Source organism: Saccopteryx bilineata, chromosome 4 (assembly GCF_036850765.1).
Source record: "Saccopteryx bilineata isolate mSacBil1 chromosome 4, mSacBil1_pri_phased_curated, whole genome shotgun sequence".
NCBI lineage: Eukaryota > Metazoa > Chordata > Mammalia > Chiroptera > Emballonuridae > Saccopteryx > Saccopteryx bilineata.
In genome coordinates this window covers 76,352,341-76,374,214 of record NC_089493.1, presented here as the reverse complement: position 1 = coordinate 76,374,214, position 21,874 = coordinate 76,352,341, and the positions used below count along the sequence as shown (strand labels likewise).

At 42.2% G+C, this 21,874-nt stretch overlaps 1 protein-coding gene and 1 non-coding gene across 5 annotated transcripts in view; one reads left to right on the top strand and one right to left on the bottom strand.

The window, feature by feature from the left end:
- SPG11 (SPG11 vesicle trafficking associated, spatacsin) overlaps window positions 1–21,874 on the bottom strand; it is a 126,592-nt gene that overhangs the window by 74,795 nt on the left and 29,923 nt on the right. For all 4 annotated transcript variants that reach the window (XM_066276595.1, XM_066276596.1, XM_066276597.1 and 1 more), the window contains exons 10-17: window positions 21,412–21,587; window positions 16,350–16,526; window positions 14,131–14,202; window positions 13,737–13,864; window positions 12,812–12,987; window positions 11,347–11,560; window positions 4,620–4,823; window positions 2,393–2,499 (exon numbers count right to left, since the gene is read on the bottom strand). In XM_066276595.1, the coding sequence (XP_066132692.1) occupies window positions 2,393–2,499; window positions 4,620–4,823; window positions 11,347–11,560; window positions 12,812–12,987; window positions 13,737–13,864; window positions 14,131–14,202; window positions 16,350–16,526; window positions 21,412–21,587 (1,254 nt within the window). The remainder of the gene's footprint in view (window positions 1–2,392; window positions 2,500–4,619; window positions 4,824–11,346; window positions 11,561–12,811; window positions 12,988–13,736; window positions 13,865–14,130; window positions 14,203–16,349; window positions 16,527–21,411; window positions 21,588–21,874) is intronic.
- Window positions 1,916–1,991, top strand: TRNAA-AGC (transfer RNA alanine (anticodon AGC)). The gene has a single exon. It is a non-coding gene; the product is annotated as a tRNA-Ala (tRNA).

Here is a 21,874-nt window from a genome sequence, read left to right as displayed (position 1 = left end):
CTGGCATGCCCACCAGCAATCTGGTCTTATAGCAAGAACCTTCAAAGTGTGTATAACCTTTGATCCAGTAATTTCATAGCCAGAAACCTATCTGTACTAAAGAAATAATCTGAAACAAGAAAAAAAATTTATGGGCAAATATAATCAAGGATATTAATTATAGGAGAAAAAAACTGAAAACAGCCTCAATGTTAAAAAAAGAGACAATAGTAAAGAGTATATCCATACAGGTCCTGGCCGTTTGGCTCAGCCGTAGAGCGACGGCCCAGTGTGTGGAAGTCCTGGGTTCGATTCCCAGCTAGGGCACACAGGAGAAGTGCCTATCTGCTTCTCCACCCTTCCCCCATCTCCTTTCTCTATCTCTCTCTTCCCCTCCCGCAGCCAAGGTTCCATTGGAGCAAAGTTGGCCCCCGCACTGAGGACGGCTCCATGGCCTCCGCCTCAGGTGCTAGAATGGCTCCAGTTGCAGCAGAGCAATGGCCCAGATGGGCAGAGCATCACTCCCTGGTGGGCACACCGGATGGATCCCTGTGGGTGTATGCGGGAGCATCTGTCTGCCTCCTCCCCACCCCCGCTTCTCACTTCAGAAAATTACAAAAGAAAAAGTATATACATACAATGAAATATTATGTAAGCATAAAATGGTCATTGCCTCTAGGAACACCGAAAAATTCTTATGTTATAATTAGTTTATGAAAAAAGCAGTATACAAATACACAAGTGTTTCTGGTTGTATCCCTAGCACTAACATACTACACAAGGTAGGAGCTCAATAAATATATATTTGTTATTTAAATGAAATACAATTTTAGGTTTAAAAAAAAGTATGGAGAAAATAAGTAGGACAAAATACATTAAAATATATTAAGAGTTAACTATGGATCTTCCTGTCTATCTTGGCTTTTCTACCTATGGACGTTTATCATTTTGATAGTTGTGGCTTCCAATTTATTTATTTATTTTACAATGAACATATATTACTTTATAATCATCATCAAAAGAACAAACAAAACAAAGCAACACACACACATATTACAAAAAAATTCTTCATTTTTGTAAAGAAACTGGACACGATATAGAAGTGAAAGATTGGCTGTTGACTGACAGCCTTACCCTTTCCCGAATGTCAGCACTAACACCAGCAAAACCCTCATGGCCCACAGGGCTATTCCACCCGGTAACCAGAGCCACACTGTCTGCAGCTCCCCAACAGAAGACACAAGCCCATACATACTATGGATTTCTTTTCACTCCATCTAGAGTTCCATACTAAAATAAGACAGACCACTCTTCATGGGAAAAGGGTGTCAATCTGCAGAGAGCAGGAATTAATTCAGCCTGTGATAAACTGGCAAGATGAGAGATATCCAAAGAGAACAGAGCACAAGGCTTAGAGGAAAAGGAAACAACTGCACATTCTGTCTAGGCTAGGAAGAAGCTAACATCTTCTACTTTTTTTTTTTTAGCCAAGGAGAGAGAGAGAGAGACAGAGAGGCAGATAGAAAGGAACAGACAGGACAGGAGAGAGATGAGAAGCATCATCTTGTAGTTGCGGCGCTTTAGTTGTTCAATGATTGCTTTCTCATAAATGTCTTGACCGGGGGCCTCCAGCTGAGTCAGTGACTCCTTGCTCAAGCCAGCGACCATCGGGTTGTGTCTATGATCACATACTCAAGACGGTGACTCCGCTGCTCAAGCTGGTGAGCCTGTGCTCAAGCCAGATGAGCCTGCGCTCAAGCCAGATGAGCCTGCTCAAGACAGCGAGCTCGGGGTTTCAAACCTGGGTCCTAAGCGTCCCAGGTTGATGCTCTATCCATTGTGCCACTACCTGGTCAGGCAACTACTTAAAGTTTGAGCTTAGATTATGGTCAGATATTTGTCTACAGCCAAATGATTTATTTAAAAGAGTACACAAGCCCTGGCCAGTTGGCTCAGTGGTAGAGCGTCGGCCTAGCATGCGGAGGACCCGGGTTCGATTCCCGGCCAGGGCACACAGGAGAAGCGCCCATTTGCTTCTCCACCCCTCCGCCGCGCTTTCCTCTCTGTCTCTCTCTTCCCCTCCCGCAACCAAGGCTCCATTGGAGCAAAGATGGCCCAGGCGCTGGGGATGGCTCTGTGGCCTCTGCCTCAGGCGCTAGAGTGGCTCTGGTCGCAACATGGCGACGCCCAGGATGGGCAGAGCATCGCCCCCTGGTGGGCAGAGCGTCGCCCCTGGTGGGCGTGCCGGGTGGATCCCGGTCGGGCGCATGCGGGAGTCTGTCTGACTGTCTCTCCCTGTTTCCAGCTTCAGAAAAATGAAAAAAAAAAAAAAAAAGAGTACACAAGTTAAATGTCATTTAAGAGATCAGTTAAGACCAAAGAAATTTTTATATTTAATACAGTACACCCATACCTGTTAAGTTACTGGAAACTTGTCGACACTGAACTAAAAATTCAAACCAAGGGTGAGCTTCATGTAATTCTTTTTTTCCCAAAAAGGGACAATTTGGAGGACTAAGCCTATATATAAAACAAAAAGAAAACAAATTCTCTTATTAACATACAGGAAAAGACAGACAGTTACAACTGTGTTTGCTCAGGTAATAACTAGCATAAAAAAAACACACAAAAACTTGAAATTAAAAAGTAGGCCCTGGCCTGACCGGTGGTGGCGCAGTGGATCAAGCATCGACCTGGAACTCTGAGGTCGCTGGTTCAAAACCCTGGACTTGCCCAGTCAAGGCACATATGGGAGTTGATGCTTCCTGCTCCTCCCCCCCTTCTCTCTCTCTCATCTCTAAAATGAATGAATAAATAAATAAATAATAAAATTTAAAAAGTAGGCCCTGGCTGGTGGGTCACTGAAGAGAGCCTTGGTCTGACCTACGGACCTCCTGGGTTCGATTCCTGGCCAGGGCACACAGAAGGAGTGCCCATCTGCTTCTCCCGTGTCCCCCTCTTCTCTATTCTCTTCCTCTTCCCCTCCCACATTCAGTGGCTTGGTTGGTTCGTGCGTGCGTGGCCCTGGGTGCTGAGACAGCTCCTTTCCACTGCATTAGCTCGGTATTCAAGCATCCGCCCCAGATGGGGTTGCCGGGTGGATCCTGGTTGGGGCACATGGGGAAGTCTACCTCACTATCTCTCCTCCTCTTATCTAAAAAAATAATAATAAAAATAAATAAATAAAAATGTAAATATAATATACTCCCACTTGTGTTGTTTTACATATTCCTTATGATCTATAAATAGAGGAAAATTTTAGAGACAGAAATAATAATATTTAAAATGTGTTTACTGCCATAATACTTTTTACCAGCTCTGTATAACATTAACAGATAACCTGTATTTTAAGATACTGTATATTTTATTATTTTTGGAACAAAAGCTCTTTAGCATTTTCCAATTTAAGAGGGTTTTTTGTTTTTTTTTTTGTTTTTTTTTGCATTTTTCCAAAGCTGGAAACAGGGAGGCAGTCAGACTCCTGCATGCGCCTGACCTGGATCCACCCAGCATGCCCACCAGGGGGCGATGCTCTGCCCCTCTGGGGCTTTGCTCTGTTGCATCCAGAGCCATCCTGGCGCCTGAAGCAGAGGCCACAGAGCCATCCTCAGCGCCCAGGCAAACTGCTCCAATGGAGCCTTGGCTGCGGGAGAGGAAGAGAGAGACAGAGGAAGGAGAGGGGGAGGGGTGGAGAAGCAGATGGGCGCTTCTCCTGTGTGCCCTGGCCAGGAATCGAACCCGAGACTCCTGCATGCCAGACCGATGCTCTACCACTGAGCCAACCGGCCAGGGCCCAATTTAAGAGGTTTTTAAAAACCTTTACATAACTATAGAGAAGCTAGGACTGTGGAGTTAAGGCTCAGAATAGGTTTTTCAAAAATATAACTTTTAACATCATCTCGTCAGTAGCTTTGGGGAAAACATTTCTTTGTGTAAGTAAGCCTCAACAACATAAACCAGACATATACCCTCTTGTTTGAATTCCTAGTCTTTACTAAGTAAGGCAATTAATCTCTCTCAAAGCTTCAGTTTCCTCATCTGTGAAATGGAGATAGTAGTAACCATCTCACAGAGTTACTACTAAGATTGAGATAATCTAAGTGCCAAGAATATTGTAAGCACTCATATATTAGAGACTACTATTACTGTTGCTATACTGACTCAATAGCAATAAATACTGGCCATCGATATGATTCTGCCAGTTGATCTTAAGTAGGTATATATCGGTATCCATTCATCCATCCATCCATCCATCCAAATATCTAACCTGCAGTGGTTATGAGGTCAAGTTGTTTAGCATTTACCTAGCAATGAAAGTATCAAAGAACTCCAAGTTAACCTTCAGTATCTTCCTCTTTTAAACTTTTAAAGTATTTCTTTCTCCTTATTTTAATCTCTAGTTATTTAAAAGGTTAACAGAGATGTTATACATTTAATATCACCAAAAAAACACATGATAGCATTTAGTTGAATGTAGCACGGATAAAAGATATATCAAGTGCTGCAGTGGGAGGAACTACTTCAAAAAGATCAGTATTCCTCACATGAATGCTCAATATTTTCCTATTGTCACATTCAAGTAGAACTGAAGGAGGAAATATGAAGACCTGCTCAAGGACAAATAAATTCTCTGTACTTACTTGTAACAGTCGAGATAAACATAAAGAAGATACTGCAGACTGTGTTCCAAACAATAGAGAATAAAGTGGGAATGGAAATCCCAACCTTCCTTGGACCTGTAGTTTTGAACAGGAAGGGCATCTTGCATCACACCCCCAATACGATTCAGTCTTAGGAGGAAACATTCAAAGTCTTCTAGTTCAGATGTAAGAAAAATCCCATTCCTATAGGGCAGGTTTAAGATACGGCAAGTTAAAAAGTTGCTAGATTCAGAGAACACCAAACCAACTTCCATCAGTTGAAGTCCAACTACAGCAGGTCCCCAGGTAATGTCCTTTGATTTGTTCAACACCATTTTGTTATAGCACAATATTGATAAAATGCTGTAGTAACTTAACTCTTGTTTATATCAATTAGCCTGTGGTAAAACTGGTTTCATTATGGGTCATTTCACTTAAAGTCATTGAACCTATAGACAACATTAAGCGAGGGCTTACTGTAGTTAACAAAAAAAAGTATTTACAAATTACTACTGCCAATTCTTACTCTAAATACATTCTGACATATATTTTGTTGGTTTCCAACAAAGGATCTTGAATCATTGTAGTATTTAAAGGTAGTAATGACAGTCTCAAGTTATCTTAAATATTTTAAAAGTATTTAACTAAGCTATCTTCTTTTTTTTTTTTTTTTTTTTTTGCTTTGACTGGAACTGTCCAACCCAGTGTGCATCATTGGCTAACTCTCGAAGCTTGATGTTTCAAGCACTAAGAAACTCACCAATATATACAGTGTGTCCGTAAAGTCATGGTACACTTTTGACCAGTCACAGGGAAGCAACAAAAGACGATAGAAATGTGAAATCTGCACCAAATAAAAATGTGAAAACTCTCCCAGTTTCATACCTATTCAGTGCAGTTCGATGTGGGCTCATGCACAGATTTTTAGGGCTCCTTAGGTATCTATCCCGTAGAGCCTCTACAGACTCGTCACTGACTGATGACCTACCAGAATGGGGTTTCTCTACCAAACTGCCGGTTTCCTTCAACTGCTTATCCCACCGAGTAATGTTATTCCTATGTGGTGGCGCTTCGTTATAAACGCACCGATATTCACATTGCACTTTGGTCACGGATTCGAATTTAGTGAGCCACAGAACACACTGAACTTTCCTCTGCACCATCCACATCTTGACTGGCATGGCTGTGGGCTGCTCTACACAGTGTTACATCATCATCTGTGCATGCACACATGCTGCCACATCATCCTACAGAAAGTGGGAGGGTTTTCCTTTGATTTGGTGCAGATTTCACATTTCTATAGTCTTTTGTTACTTTCCTGTGACCGGTCAAAAGTGCACCATGACTTTATGGACACACTGTATTTAAGAAGTCATTAGCCCTGGCCGGTTGGCTCAGCGGTAGAGCGTCGGCCTAGCGTGCGGAGGACCCGGGTTCGATTCCCGGCCAGGGCACACAGGAGAAGCGCTCATTTGCTTCTCCACCCCTCCGCCGCGCTTTCCTCTCTGTCTCTCCCTTCCCCTCCTGCAGCCAAGGCTCCATTGGAGCAAAGATGGCCTGGGCGCTGGGGATGGCTCTGTGGCCTCTGCCTCAGGCGCTAGAGTGGCTCTGGTCGCAACATGGCGACGCCCAGAGCATCGCCCCCTGGTGGGCAGAGCATCGCCCCTGGTGGGCGTGCCGGGTGGATCCCGGTCGGGCGCATGCGGGAGTCTGTCTGACTGTCTCTCCCTGTTTCCAGCTTCAGAAAAAAGAAAAAAAAAAAAGAAAAAAAGAAGTCATTAAGAAACAACAGCAAAATAGTTTAAATAAACCAACTATTAAACAATAGAATTTGGCATTGAAATATTACTCTTTACAAATTTACTGTTAAATACATCATGTACACCATACAAAAGGAGTACAGAGAATATATTATGTGGAGTTTAAAGAAATGCCATGTAACCACCACCCAGATTATAGCACATTATACCTGGAAGCCCTTTGTGTATCCCCTTCCCAATGCATGTCTTTTGCTACCCTGACTTTGTAATAACCATTTCCTTAGTTTTACTCATAGTTTTAGCACTTATATATGTAATCCCAAATAATATAGGTTTGGTTTTATCTACTCAAACTTGTGCAGTTTATCTAGGTTGATACCTGTGATTACAGTTTGTTAAGTTTTTGTTATACAGTATTACATTGTATGATTATACTACATTTTATTTATCCACTCTACCTTTTTTTTTTTTTTTGGTATTTTTCATAAGTGAGAAGCAGGGAGGCAGAGAGACAGACTCCCACATGCACCTGACCGGATCCACCTGGCAAGCCCACTAGGGGGCAATGCTCTGCCCATCTGGGGCCACTGCTCTGTTGCAACCGGAGCCATTTTAGTGCCTGAGGTAAGGTCATGGTGCCATCCTCAGCACCCAGGCCAACTTGCTCTGGTGGAGCTTTGGCTGTAGAAGTGGAAGAGAGAGATAAAGAGAATGGAGAGGGGAAAGGGTGGAGAAGCAGATGGTTGCTTCTCCTGTGTGCCCTGACTGGGATTCGAACCTGGGGCATCCACATGCCAGGCCAGTGCTCTACCGCTAAACTAACTGGCCAGGGCCTAGCCACTCTACCTTTGATGGTCATTGCAGTTGTTCTTAGATTTTTTTTTTTGTAAAATAAATTTACTTTTCCATTACTACAAATGAGGAAGAGCATCTTTTCATGTTTATTGGCCATTTTTGTTTCTTCTTTGTGAAGTGCCTAATTGTGCTGGCTGGCATCTTCCCCTTCAGATCCAAGCTCTCCTCCTCTGCTGTGTCCCTGGAGGCCCACCTGTATTGGTTGCTCCACGCCCCAATGCCCTTAGGTTTCTGTTGTTACTTTGCCTTATGGGAGATCCCCACCAGGAGATGTCAGAAAAGTGTAGGATGGGGATGTCTTGGCTCTCTCTGTGCTGGATGTGCAGACTGACTAACACTCTCCTCTAAGAGACCCAACTCCTGCCAGGTAGCTCTCTTGATCTGTTTTCTTCCTTTGCCCTTCAGGACTTGTAGAAAGCACACTCTCATGGTCATGAAGATATTCTTCTGTATCTTCTAAAAGCTTTATAGTTTCACATTTGATATTTAGGTTTAAAAATCTACATGGAATTGACTTTATGTACAATATAAGGGAGAGGGTCCAATTTAACTTTCCCCTCAAATAGCTATCATCCAATCAACCCAGTTCCATTTGGCGAAAGGATTATTCATTCCTCACTGTTTTGTGGTGTCACCTTTGTCATCTATAAAGTGAATATGCATGTATAAGCTTGTTTCTATGCCCACTACTCTGTTCTACTGATCCATTTATCCATCCCTGCACTAACACTCCGACTGTCTTCATTGCTATTGCTTTAGAATAAATTTTGATATCTGGTCCTTCTTTTTTAGGGCTATTCTTGATCCTCTCTGCATTTCCAAATTAATATTTATAATCAGCTTATCAAATTCCAGAAAAAAACCTGCTGAGATTTTTATTGAGACTGTACTATATCTAAAGAGCAACTTGGGAAGAAATGATAGCAGGCTTGTCTTATTCCAAATCTAAGAGAATGCTTATAATGTTTCTCCACTCTTTTCTAATGTTACTAGATTTTTTTTAGATACCACATCCAAGTTAAGAGAGTTGAATCTATTCTTAGTTTGTTAACAGTTTTTATTATAAATATATGTTGAATTTTATTAAATGCTTTTATGTATCTATCAGGTTGGTATTTTTTTCCTTTAATCTGTTAATATAGATTTCAGTAGTTCATTATTGTCATATTTCATATTAAATCACACATATATTAACTTTTAAATAATCAAATATTAAGCAAAATACTTAATAAGAATAGAAGTAATATGAAATTTTACTTTTAGTAAACAAGAAGAGGCTTAGTACAATGTAAAGAAGAGTGAACAGAAAGTCAAGGGTAAAAAAAATTAAAACCTTTAAGTACTGTATTGGATAAAGGTCTTAAGTTCTCTGGGTCTCATTCTCCACACTTTTTACATTTTAATTCTTTTATTGATTTTTAGATAGAGGAAAGAGAGAGAGAGAGAGTAGGGAGACACAGGAAACATCAACTTGTAGTTGCTTCCTGTATGTGCCTTGACCAGGCAAGTGCAGGGTTTTGAACCGGTGACCTCAGCATTCCAGGTTGATACTTTATCCACTGCATCACCATAGGTCAGGCTCACTCTCCACATAAGTTAAGTAAACAATACAGCTATACTTCCCCAATAAGTATAATTATAAAATAAAGCATGAGAAATTAAATTTAAGAAACTTAAAAATTAATATACACTTTGTTTCCTTCTATTCTGACAGCTTAGGAAGATAGACAAAGTTGAACAATATAAAATTGCTGATAGTCATCCATTTTTGACCCACAAAAATGGCAAGTTCACATGATTTGATCTAATAGAATTATTTTTAGAAATTAAAGTTTTTGTTTTTAAAGATTTTGTTTATTCATTTTAGAGAGGGAAAAGAGAGAGAAAGAGAAGGGGGAGGAGCAGGGAGCATCAGTTCCCATATGTATCTCAGCCAGGCAAGCCCGGGGTTTTGGGGGGGCCCTCTCAAAGCCTGGGGTTTTGAACCAGCAACCTTAGCGTTCCAGGTCAACACTTTATCCACTGCGCCACCACAGGTCAGGCAGAAATTAATTAAAGTTTAAAGTCTTCCAGCAATCCCTCTACTGGGTATATACCCCAAAAACTCAGAAACATTGATACGTAAAGACACATGCAGCCCCATGTTTATTGCAGCATTGTTCACAGTGGCCAGGACATGGAAACAACCAAAAAGCCCGTCAATAGATGACTGGATAAAGAAGATGTGGCACATATACACTATGGAATACTACTCAGCCACAAGAAATGATGACATCGGAACATTTACAGCAAAATGGTGGGATCTTGATAACATGATACGAAGCGAAATAAGTAAATCAGAAAAAACCAGGAACTGCATTATTCCATACGTAGGTGGGACATAAAAGTGAAACTAAGAGACATTGATAAGAGTGTGGTGGTTAGGGGGGGGGGGAATGGGAGAGGGAAAGGGGGAGGGGGAGGGGCACAAAGAAAACAAGATAGAAGGTGACAGAGGACAATCTGACTTTGGGTGATGGGTATGCAACATAATTGAACAAGATAACCTGGACTTGTTATCTTTGAATATATGTATCCTGATTTATTGATGTCACCTCATTAAAAAAATAAAATTATAAATAAAAAATTAAAAAATTAAAAAAAAGTTTAAAGTCTTCCCTTAACACTTCAGGAGTTTCTTCCCCTCACTTATCTCTTAATTGAGTAGTTCTCTTTAGTTCAAGGCCATACATAGCATATGGGTGCAGTGAAAAGAGTGGGAGACACTACAGGATGCTAAGCTGTCCTTATCTCAGCTCTTGCCACTTGGTCCTTGTAGCTCACTGACAGCTTACCATTTCTACACCAAAGTACATACTAGGTTTAGGGAAGAAACTTCATCTAGAATTTGAGAGCTTATTCACCCCACATGATGCTAAATGCATGAGGTTTTAAAATCTCAATATATAATAATGCCTTTTTAATTTTTAAAAAATTTTTATTAGCCCTGGCCGGTTGGCTCAGCGGTAGAGCATCGGCCTAGCGTGTGGAGGACCCGGGTTCGATTCCTGGCCAGGGCACATAGGAGAAGCGCCCATTTGCTTCTCCACCCCTCCGCCGCGCTTTCCTCTCTGTCTCTCTCTTCCCCTCCCGCAGCCAAGGCTCCATTGGAGCAAAGATGGCCCGGGCGCTAGGGATGGCTCTGTGGCCTCTGCCTCAGGCGCTAGAGTGCTCTGGTCGCAACATGGCGACGCCCAGGATGGGCAGAGCATCGCCCCCTGGTGGGCAGAGCATTGCCCCTGGTGGGCATGCCGGGTGGATCCCGGTCGGGCGGGAGTCTGTCTGACTGTCTCTCCCTGTTTCCAGCTTCAGAAAAATGCAAAAAAAAAAAATTTTTTTTATTAATTTTAGAGAGGAAGGAGCAGAGAGAGACAGAGAAATACACACACACATAGAGACACTGATTTGTTCTACTTATTTATGCAGTCATTGGCTGATTCTATTTTTTGTGAGAGAAACAGAGAGAGAAACAAAGAGAGGGACAGATAGGGACAGGAAGGGAGAGAGATGAGAGGCATCAATTCTTCGTTGTAGCTCCTTAGTTATTCATTGATTGCTTTCTCATATGTGCCTGGACGGGGGTGGGGGTGGGTGGGGGGGACTGCAGCAAAGCGAGTGATCCTGTGCTCAAGCCAGCGACCTTGGGCCAAAGCCAGAGACCTTGGGCTTCAAGCCAGTGATCTCTGGGCTCAAGCCAGCACCATGGGGTCATGTCTATGACCCCATGCTCAAGCCAGCGACCCCATGCTCAGGCTGGTGAGCCTGTGCTAAAGCCGGATGAGCCCATACTCAAGCCGGCAACCTCGGGATTTCGAACCTGGGTCCTCCACATCCCAGTCCGACACTCTATACACTGCGCCATCGCCTGGTCAGGCCATTGGTTGATTTCTGACTGGGGATCAAACCTACAACCTTGGCATATTGGGACAGCATTCTAACCAAATGAGCTAACCAGCCAGGGCCTAACCTCTCAATTTTACAATACTATGAAACAACATTCCTCTGGAGTCATGTCATTTCAAAGGAAACATCACAAAATTATTTTTTATTGCTCTTCCCCAGAGTTATTGTACCTGGCAAGCTCATCTAAAATTTTATTCCTCATGTTGTTGTTGCAGCAAGTATTCTGATCAATAACATCAACAGTTAGAGGAGGCCATTTGTTCTGCTGAAGTGAAGAATAACTAGTCTGGGTCTGAAATTCTTCAATCCACGAGATAATGCTTAACCAATCATGGTGAGCTGTGAGGTATCTCCAGAGGGCTTCGGCAGAATATGATTTATATTCTACATTAAAAACAAAATACATTTTAAGATAGCAATGAATTACAATTATTGAGACAAAACTTAATACTAATCAATAGAGAAAATATGATGATCTAAACAAATATATATATATATATATATATATATATATGAATTATTCAGGGCCTCTGCTTCTTTTACTGTTTTCTTCTTTTATGTTGTTGTTCTTTCTATAATCAAGTCAGCTGGAGAAAGAGCTAAGCATTGCTTCTTATTAGTATAGTGGTTAAATAAAATTTGGGAAAAAACCCTCTTTTTCATTTTCTTTTAAAATATATATATATATATCTCATTGATTGATTTTACAGAGAGAGGAGAGAGGGCGGGGGAGCAAGGAGTATCAACTCATATAGTTGTTTCACTTTAACTAGTTGTTTCTGGCATGTGCCTTGACTAGGCAAGCCCAGTTTCAGACTGGCAACTTCAGCATTCCAGGTCAACACAACACGTTTTCCACTGTGCCACCACAGGCCAGGCTCTTTTTCTTTCTTTTTCTATTTTAGCGAAGGGCAGTGGGGTGGGGGGAATACAGACAAGAAGAGAGAAGCATCAATTCTTCGTTGCATCTCCTTAGTTGTTCATTGATTGCTTTCTCATATGTGTTTTGACTAGGGGGCTCCAGCAGAATGAATGACACCTTGCTCAAGCCAGTGACCTTTGGGCTCAAGCCAGCAACCATGGGATCATGTCTATAATCCCACGCTCAGGCCAGCAACCCTGTGCTCAAGCTGATGAGCCCACGTTCAAGCCGGGGACCTCAGGGTTTTGAACTGGGTCCTCAGCATCTCAGACCTACACTCTATCCACAGTGCCACTGCCTGGTCAGCTACTTTTTTAATATAAATAACACTTTGGCTATAATAATAAACATAAATTTTATACCCTATGAATTACCACTATTTACTACTGCTAGTTATTCCCCAGAGGCCCAATGTGATATAGACCCTCAGTTTACACAAAAAGAAACTCAAAGACTCTTTGGAAAAATAAAAATGTCACTTTGAAGCAGGGAAGAAAACTCAATTTACTGAACCATACAACTTTTCTCTTTCACTATAACATTATAAGTCCCTTACAAAAACTTTGAGACAAAATGTTTTTAACAACTTGCATTTTAAAGCAACTGAATAATTTCCCCCAAAGGAATTCTAAAATGGAGACACCCCAAAATACACTAATGCCTAATTTAATACTCATTCAGTATGTTCAAATATCAGGCTCTCTCACACTTGCCTTCTGTATTTATCCTAGGGAGAAGAATGGATTCTTGCATTAGTTGATTCCACCACTGAGCCCAATTTAATGCAATTCTATGGTGCTGTTCGTTCAATATATCTTTATAATCATATTTCAGGAATGAGTCCAAAACAGATTTGTGCTTGAAAAAATCTTGTTCCTTTATCCAATACCTAAAACAGTGATATAAATTTTTTTTATTTTGGAGGAAAAAGCATAATTTCTTTTTATCTACTCAAAAACTTCTATTTTGAAAGAGAACATATTTTGACATTCTTAATATTGTATCTATTATCTTTAAAATACATATATTTTTAAAGAACAGGAAATTCCTGAGTTTATTCTGGACGATGCAAGTTTCACCTCCACAGGGAATGTAAGCTCAGTCCCACAGAAGAAATTGATGCTCACTAGCAATTAAAAACTAAACATGGCCTTGGCTGGTTGGCTCAGTGGTAGAGCACTGGCCTGGCGTGTGGATGCTCCAGGTTCGATTCCCAGTCAGAGCACACAGGAGATATGACCATCTGCTCCTCCAACCCACCCCATTCTCTCTCTCTCTATCTCTCTCTTCTCTTCCCACAGCCATGGCTTGATTGGTTCAAGTGTATCAGCCCCAGGCACTGAGGATGGCTGTGGAGCCTCGGCCTCAGGCTCTAATAATGGTTCAGCTGCAAGCATGGCCCCAAATGGGCAGAGCATCAGCCCCAGACGGGGGTTGCCAGGTGGATCCCGGTTGAGGCGCATGTGGGAGTCTATCTCCCCTCCTCTCACTTGGAAAAGAAAAAAAAATTTTTAACAAACCAACTAAACACTATCTAAAATATTCTTCCCATTTTATCAAAGGGGGGGCTAACAAACCAACTAAACACTATCTAAAATATTCTTCCCATTTTATCAAAGGGGGGGCTAGTGAGACTACCTGGGAAAGGACTGGACCTCCACATTTTCTTGTGAATGTTCTGAATAAAACTTCTCAACTTGACACACGAAGTCTATAGTTCTTTTCTCTTTTTCAGAAAAATAATTTTTTTCTTTTAAAATGTCAACCTTGAATAAAAAGTAATTAAAGCAATGACATCACAAAAATCAAGCACATTTGCAAAACAAATGTCATGAAGTTAATGCCATTTAGGAATTTTGAATTTGAGGTAATGTATACATTCACACAAATTTTCCTTTACCACAAATGCAAAATGATCATTTAAAAAGACAAAAGGAGTTGTCTTATTTTTACTTACTGGATATTAGTTGAATGTTAATTTTCACCAAGGTTTACTAGAAAGTATAAACTACATAGTCTCACCTTTACCTACCAAAAAGTCCCGTATATTTTTATCAGTTGTATAGAAGCATATCTTGAGCAACTGTTCTTTTACATCAAAGCCCTATAACAAACAGAAAAAATCTTAATTTTGTAATGGAGCTATTTTAAATATAAATATATATGTTGGGTACAGAATACTCTATTACAGACATGTATAGAACATCACAGCTTTCCTGCTTCTGTGAACATTCATTTTCTATATTAATCATACATATTTACTGCCTATCCCTAAAGTCATTAAGCATTTTTCCAGAACAAAGGCAGCACATCAAATAATTTAGGATAATGCCAGGCTATCTACCATTGGACCAAACTATATGTATCTGCTATGATGATTCACTTAAAAACAAAAGTCAATGCAGCCTGACCAGGCGGTGGCACAGTGGATAGAGCGTTGGACAGGGATGCAGAAGACCCAGGTTCGAGACCCCAAGGTCTCCAGCTTGAGCGTGGGCTCATCTGGTTTGAGCAAAAAGCCCATCAGCTTGAACCCAAGGTCGCTGGCTCCAGCAAAGGGTTACTCGGTCTGCTGAAGGCCCGCAGTCATGGCACATATGAGAAAGCAATCAATGAACAACTAAGGTGTTGCAACGCGCAATGAAAAACTAATGATTGATGTTTCTCATCTCTCTCCATTCCTGTCTGTCTGTCCCTGTCTATCCCTCTCTCTGACTCACTCTCTGTCTCTGTAAAAAATAAATAAATAAATAAGTCAATGCAAATAACCTTATATAGTTTCACTCCTCTACATTTTCACGGGGAAGACTCTAACCATGAAGACTAGAGCCACATCTTAGTTTAGTTCACAAGACCTACCTCTAGGACTTCCTCTCCTCCAGTGAAGTAAAACCATGGGCTTAAAGCAAAGGCATAATGCATAAGCTATTAGAAAGATCAAATGGAGGTATAAGGGGTCACAAGAACGTTGTAGAATTTTCAACAAATAATGAGGTTCTGTGTAGGTTTTGATATGTGTGAAGTCTTCAACGAGAAACACTATCTACTTCTAGGCCAAGTGCCATGTCTAACAGAAAGCAAATGAATGAAAAATATCTTCAAGAAAGTTCTCAGCCCCCAAAAATATTTTAGTATTGATGTCATTATTTCACAAATGTCTTAGTCTGTGATCCAACTAAATACAAATCAATTCTTTCTCTTTTTTTGGATAAAATTTTGGCTTTATTATTTTATATTCAGTAGGTCAATTTAAGCTCCTGTCTATATCTTGTGGAGTGGAGGAGGCTGGGCCATAGTCAGCATGGCCTTTTCAAGTTATAAATCAGTAACAGCAGTCCAAAGGTATCTAATACATGTTGAGTTTATTGCATCATCGCAAACAGAAAAATTGTCTCCTCTTGACCAGACACCCAAAGGGTTATAAAAGAAATGTAACTTAGCTCAAATTTGAGCATTTGTACTAAAAAATTTAAGCCTCATCTTGGTATTTGTAAAAGACTAAGTGTGATCCTCTACAAGGCCTTCCATGTCATAAAAACATCCTACCACATCTACTTTAAAAGGCTGCAGGTTCTCATTACATTTGTAGTTCCATTGCAACTATTTAAATAAGATAAACATTCACACTGGCTGGAATGAAGTCCGATTTCCAATGACCAGCGCAGTCACAAATCAATTTTTTTGTCCATCGATTTCAGAGAAAGACAGGGAGGAGGGAAGGAAAATAGGTGGGGGGAGGGAGAGAGAGGGGGGAAGGGAGAGAGAGAGAAGGGAGAGAAAGAGAAAAGGGAAAGGAGAGAGGAGAGGAAAGAGAGAGGGGAGGGGGTAAGGAGAAAAGGGGAAGGGAGAGAGGGGGAAGGGAGAGAGAGGGGGAAGGGAAGGGGAGAGAGAGAAGAAAAGGGGGAGGAAGAGGGGGGAAGGGGATAAAGGGGAAGGGAGAGTGAGGGGGGGAAGGGAGAGAGGGGGACAGAGGGGGGGAGAGAGATAGAGAGGCAGGGGTAGGGAGAAAGAGAAGCATCAACTTGTTGTTCACTTAGTTGTGCACTCACTGATTGTTTCTCATACATGCCCTGACTGGGGCTCAAACCAGCGACCTGGGGTTAAGCTGGACTCCAGGATGACTCCAGGATGCACTGTGCCACCAGCCAGGATAAACCAGTTCTTATATCAACCAGAAACTATATTAAGTACATAGAGATCTTCTCTTACTTTAGGGACTTTAAGATCAGACAAATGGATTATACTACTCACCATATTCTTTAAAAGTTCAGAGGCTTCCTTTATATTTTTCTTTTTCAAACAGTCAAAGACCAAATCTAGGCCTATTCTAATCAGCTCTTCCAATCTTTGAGAGGAATGATTATTAATCCTGAAGAAAGTTTGTGCTTCTGGTATTTTGTTGTTTAAGATGGCATTGGCAATAACTTCCTAAGAAAAGGAGGAAAAACATCTGCCTTTTAAGTTCCTTTTTATTTCCTTATTATGATTATCAACATGGACTTACACATTTATCAAGCACCCACTATGGGACTTTTATTGAAAATCTACTACTACTAAATTTGGGCTTTGCACAGGGGATATAAAGTTGACTGAGACAGAGACACTGCTGTCCAGGAGCTTTTAGACTAGTGGAAGACACACAAATAAAGCACTGACTCTAGTACTGCAGGACAAGGGAGAGGATACAGGTATCCCAGGGTGCTGGAGAGGAGGGTCCAGAAGAGGAGCATCTAAATAAGAGGGGTGCCAACAAAGAAAAGGCTCTTTAGTATAGATGCCTGATGAGGTGAAAAGTTTCTTTTTTTAATAAATAAATTTTTATTAATTTTAATGGGGTGACATCAATAAATCAGGGTACATATATTCAAAGAAAACATGTCCAGGTTATCTTGTCATTCAATTATGTTGCATACCCATCACCCAAAGTCAGATTGTCCTCCGTCACCTTCTATCTAGTTTTTTTTGTGCCCCTCCCCCTCCCCCAAAAGTTTCTTTTTTAAATTTTTTTATTGAATTTATTATGGTAACACTAGTTAACACAATTATATAGGTTTCAGGTGCACAACTCTATAACAAATCTCTGTACAACATATCATGTGTTCAACTCCCCAAGTCAAGACTTCATCCATCACCATTTATGTCACCATATCCTCCTCCACCTCCCCCCTCAAGTAAAAGTTTATTTATTTATCTGAGAAGAAGGGAGATAGTGAGACAGATTCCCACATGCGCCCCAGTCAGGATCCACTTGCAAACCCCATCTAGGGCTGATGCTCAAATGAACCGATCTATCCTCAGTGCCAGGGGCTGAAGCTTGGACCAACCAAGGCAACCTAAGTACCTGGGGCGATGCTCAAACCATTCAAGCCACTGGCTGTGAGAAAAATAGAGAGAGAAGGGAGAGGGGGAAGGTGGAGAGGCAGATGGTCGCTTCTCCTATGTGCCTAGACCGGGAACCAACCTGGGACGTCCCTATGCCAGGATGACGCTTTACCCACTGAGCAAATCAGCCAGGGCCTCTTTCCTCAATATATATCACCTGTCTGTACAACTTTTGGGGCCAGGGCCTCTTTCCTCAATATATCATATATAACACTGTCTGTACAACTTTTGGGGCCAGGGCCTTTCCTCAATATATATAACGTTTGTCTGCACAACTTTTAGGTCCTGGCTGATTGGCTCAGTGGGTAGAGCACCAGCCTGGCATACGGACGTCCCAGGTTGATTCTGGTCAGGGCACACAGAAGAAGAGACCATCTGCCTCTCCACCTTCCCCCTCTCCCTTCTCTTTCCATCTCTCTCTTCTGGCTCAGTTGGAGCAAGTTGGCCCCAGGCACCGAGGATGGCTCCATAGCCTCACCTCAAGCACTAAAATATAAAAAGTTTGATTGGTGAGCAATGGAGCTGTGGCTCCAGATGGGCAGAACATCACCTGGTAGGGGGCTTGCCGGGTGGATCCTGGTCAAGGTGCATGCAGGGGTCTGTTTCTGCCTCCTTGCCTCTCACTTAATTAAAAAAAAAAAAGAGAGAAAAGACAAGAGTTCATAAAAGAGGGAAAATTATGTATAGAGGCAAAAGTATAGAAACAGGATCAAGTCATCATGGAACTCCAAATTACTCAATATAACAGGAGAGAAAAAAAAAGAAGCCTGACTTGTGGCGCACTGGATAAAGTGTCAACCTGGAACACTGAAGTCATTGGTTTGAAACCCCAGGCTTGCCTGGTCAAGGCACATATGGGAGTTGATGCTTCCTGCTCCTCCCCTCTTCTTTCTCTCTCTTCTCTCTAAAATGAATAAAATCTTAAAAAAAAAAAAAAAAAAAAAAAAACAGAAGAAAAAAGCCAGGGAAAGTAGCAAATGAAATTTGAAAGAAAAGTAGTGGTTCCATCATGAAGAGCATTGTGTGTGAGATAGATTTTATTCTGAAACTTATGTGGAGCACTGAAGGATCTTAAAAGGGTGAGGTGAGATAAGCGCATATAGTATATGGGATTCAAGCTCCAGATAGTGAGGCATTAGGTTACTGCAATAATTCAAATAAGAAAAAAATCAAGCATAAACTGAAGACCTAAGCCTAAGAGAGAATAGAAAGGTGGTGGCATTCTTTTTTTTTTTTAGAATGTGCACAAGACAGAGAGAGATAGACAGGAAGAGAGAGAGGTGAGAAACATTAACTCATAGTTGTGGCACTTTGGTTGGTCATTGATTGCTTTCTCATAGGTGTAGGTGCCTTGATGAGGAGAGGGGGGGGCTACAGCAGAGTGAGTGACTCCTTGCTCAAGCCAGCAACCTTTGGCTTCAACCCAGTGACCATGGGGACATGTCTATGATCTCACGCACAAGCTGGTGAACCCGCACTTAAGCCTGCAACTTAGGGGTTTTGAAGCTGGATCTTCAGTGTTCCCAGTCAATGCTCTACCCACTGCACCATTACCTGGTCAGGTGAAAGGAGGCATTCATAACCAGGGGCTTTAGAGGGGTCTGTACACCCCATTAAGTCATGTACAAAACTGTGTATGTGCACACACATACATTCATATGCATGTTTTTGGACACAGAGTCTACAGCTTTTATTAAAGTAGACTATAACCTCCCTGAAATTAAAAATCAGTGATTTTGATTAAAAAGAGCAGAGGAACATGGAAGGAGCCTTGAAAGACATTAAAAAGGGGTGGGTAGGGAGGAAGAGGAGGTCAAACCTGCGAATGAGAATGGAAAAGAAAAGCCAAATAAAGTAGGGGAAAATAGTAGCTTTTGGCTAGAGAATGAGTAAGGGATATAGAAAAGCAGTTACACCAGGCACTTCCATATGTCTCCACCCCAAGAACAGCAGTCCTGCGAACCTGGCATCCTCTCTTTTTTTTTTTTGTATTTTTCTGAAGCTGGAAACGGGGAGAGACAGTCAGACAGACTCCCGCATGCGCCCAACCGGGATCCACCTGGCACGCCCACCAGGGGCGACACTCTGCCCACCAGGGGGTGATGCTCTGCCCCTCCGGGGCGTCGCTCTGCCAAGACCAGAGCCACTCTAGCGCCTGGGGCAGAGGCCAAGGAGCCATCCCCAGTGCCCGGGCCATCTTTGCTCCAATGGAGCCTTGGCTGCGGGAGGGGAAGAGAGAGACAGAGAGGAAGGAGGGGGTGGGGTGGAGAAGCAAATGGGCGCTTCTCCTATGTGCCCTGGCTGGGAATCGAACCTGGGTCCCCCGCAAGCCAGGCTGATGCTCTACCGCTGGGCCAACCGGCCAGGGCCGGCATCCTCTCAATCTTATCACTCTCACTGCCTATTGATGCTGATCAGCTGGGTTAAGCTAGTTTGGCCTTTGTCGTTCCAATGCCAATGTTCTCCACCTGGGTGGAGGGAGTCTTCTATTTCCTGGTCCAGCACAGTTTGACTGTATTAACCTCTATTATAAAAGAAAGGCAGACAGTGCCCGCCACAGTCCGCGGATCTGTCTCTTGCTTCAACAGTGTTTGGACAGAGCAGACCCTTGGACATCGTTTCTTCCAGCCCTCAAATACCTTCCAATCTCTTTTTCAGTCACTACCTTCTGAACCACCTCAGCCTCCAGAGACCAGCCCACACCATTTTTGACCTTAACTCCTTACTGCGTAGTAACCATGAGCTCCCAAGTTCGTCAGAATTATTCCCCGGACGTGGAGGCTGCCGTCAACCGCCTGATCAACCTGCATCTGTGGGCCTCCTACAACTACCTCTCTGGGCTTCTATTTCAATCATGACGATGTGGCTCTGGAGGGTGTAAGCCACTTCTTCTGCAAGTTGGCCAAGGAGAAGCGGGAGGGCGCTGAGCGTCTCTTAAAACTGCAAAACCAGTGTGGTGGCCGCATTCTCTTCCAAGATGTGCAGAAGCCTTCCCAAGATGATTGGGGTAAAACTCAGGATGCCATGGAAGCCGCCATGGCCTTGGAGAAGAGCCTGAACCAGGCCCTTCTGGATCTGCATGCCCTGGGTTCTACCCGTACAGACCCTCACCTCTGTGACTTCCTGGAGGACCACTTCTTGGATGAGGAGGTGAAAATCATCAAGAAGATGGGCGACCACCTGACCAACCTCCGCAGACTGGCTGAACCCCAGGCTGGGGTGGCCGAGTATCTCTTTGAAAGGCTCACCCTCAAGCACGACTAGGAGCCTTAGAGCCCAGAAGCCTTTCAGGGGCCCCTCTGCATTCCCCTCTGCAATGTGTCTGGCATTGGTTTGAGCCTCTCCCTGAAACCATTCCTCATCCTTTTAACCTCCCTGCAGCCCTCTCCCATGCATTGGACCAAATTGAAATAAAGCTTTTTGCAGCAAAAAAAAAAAAAAAAAGAGAAAAGAAAAAAAAAAAAAGGCAAACAGATGAGCACAGTAAATTTAAATGGCAAAATGCCTTAACTAGAATCTGAGACAGGACTCAAATCAAATATACTTCCAGGCGATAATGTTATAAAATAAAAGTTTCCTAGGACTGAATCACTAGCATCAATTCAAAGAATGGGCAGAATGTGTAAGTCCAAAGTACCAGGCCCTAGTCATGCAGGAAGTGCTGCTCATGGGTTTGGGGCTGGGCGTCTGTCACCGGATCCAAGTGGGCAGAGGTGGCACTAAGAGGGAGCCTACCTGTGTTCTGAATTAAATAAACAAAACTTATAAACAAACTGAAGTTGTGCCCATAGATCTCCAAATCTACAAAACCTAGAACTCTTGCAAAAGATTCTGAATCACAGTATACAGAGTCTAAATTCTGTTTCTTCTATTGTTTTCTCAGATCATCTGAATCTGGAAAATAAAAGAAGTGATAATTACTCATATTTACCTCAGTGCTGAGTTTCTTCCATATACTGCTCTCCTCTACTTTGGGGACATTTTCATTTACATCATATTCATCTACAGTATCTGTGAGCTTCCAAGGAAACTTGATCATGAAGGTTCGAAGTTCATTAATGTAGCTGGTCAAAATGTTCACTCCTTTCTGTAGATGTTCATCTAACTCTATGGGAAACACCAACATAACAGTTTCAGACAAACATAAAAGTATGTGTGTGTATAGAAAGAATATATCATAAGCTGTTATAATTATAAAGAATTCTAGAAAATGTCAAAATTCAAACTCAAATGTTTTCAAAACTTCAAACAAAAAAATCTGAGCTTTTTCCTATTTATAAGTAGCTCCATGATTTAATGCAACTCTTCTCACAGCAATTAGTCCTTTCTGCCCACTTCCCTGGGGTTGAAGCCCATTTCACTCACTCAGTTACACAAATGGTACTCCACTGGTT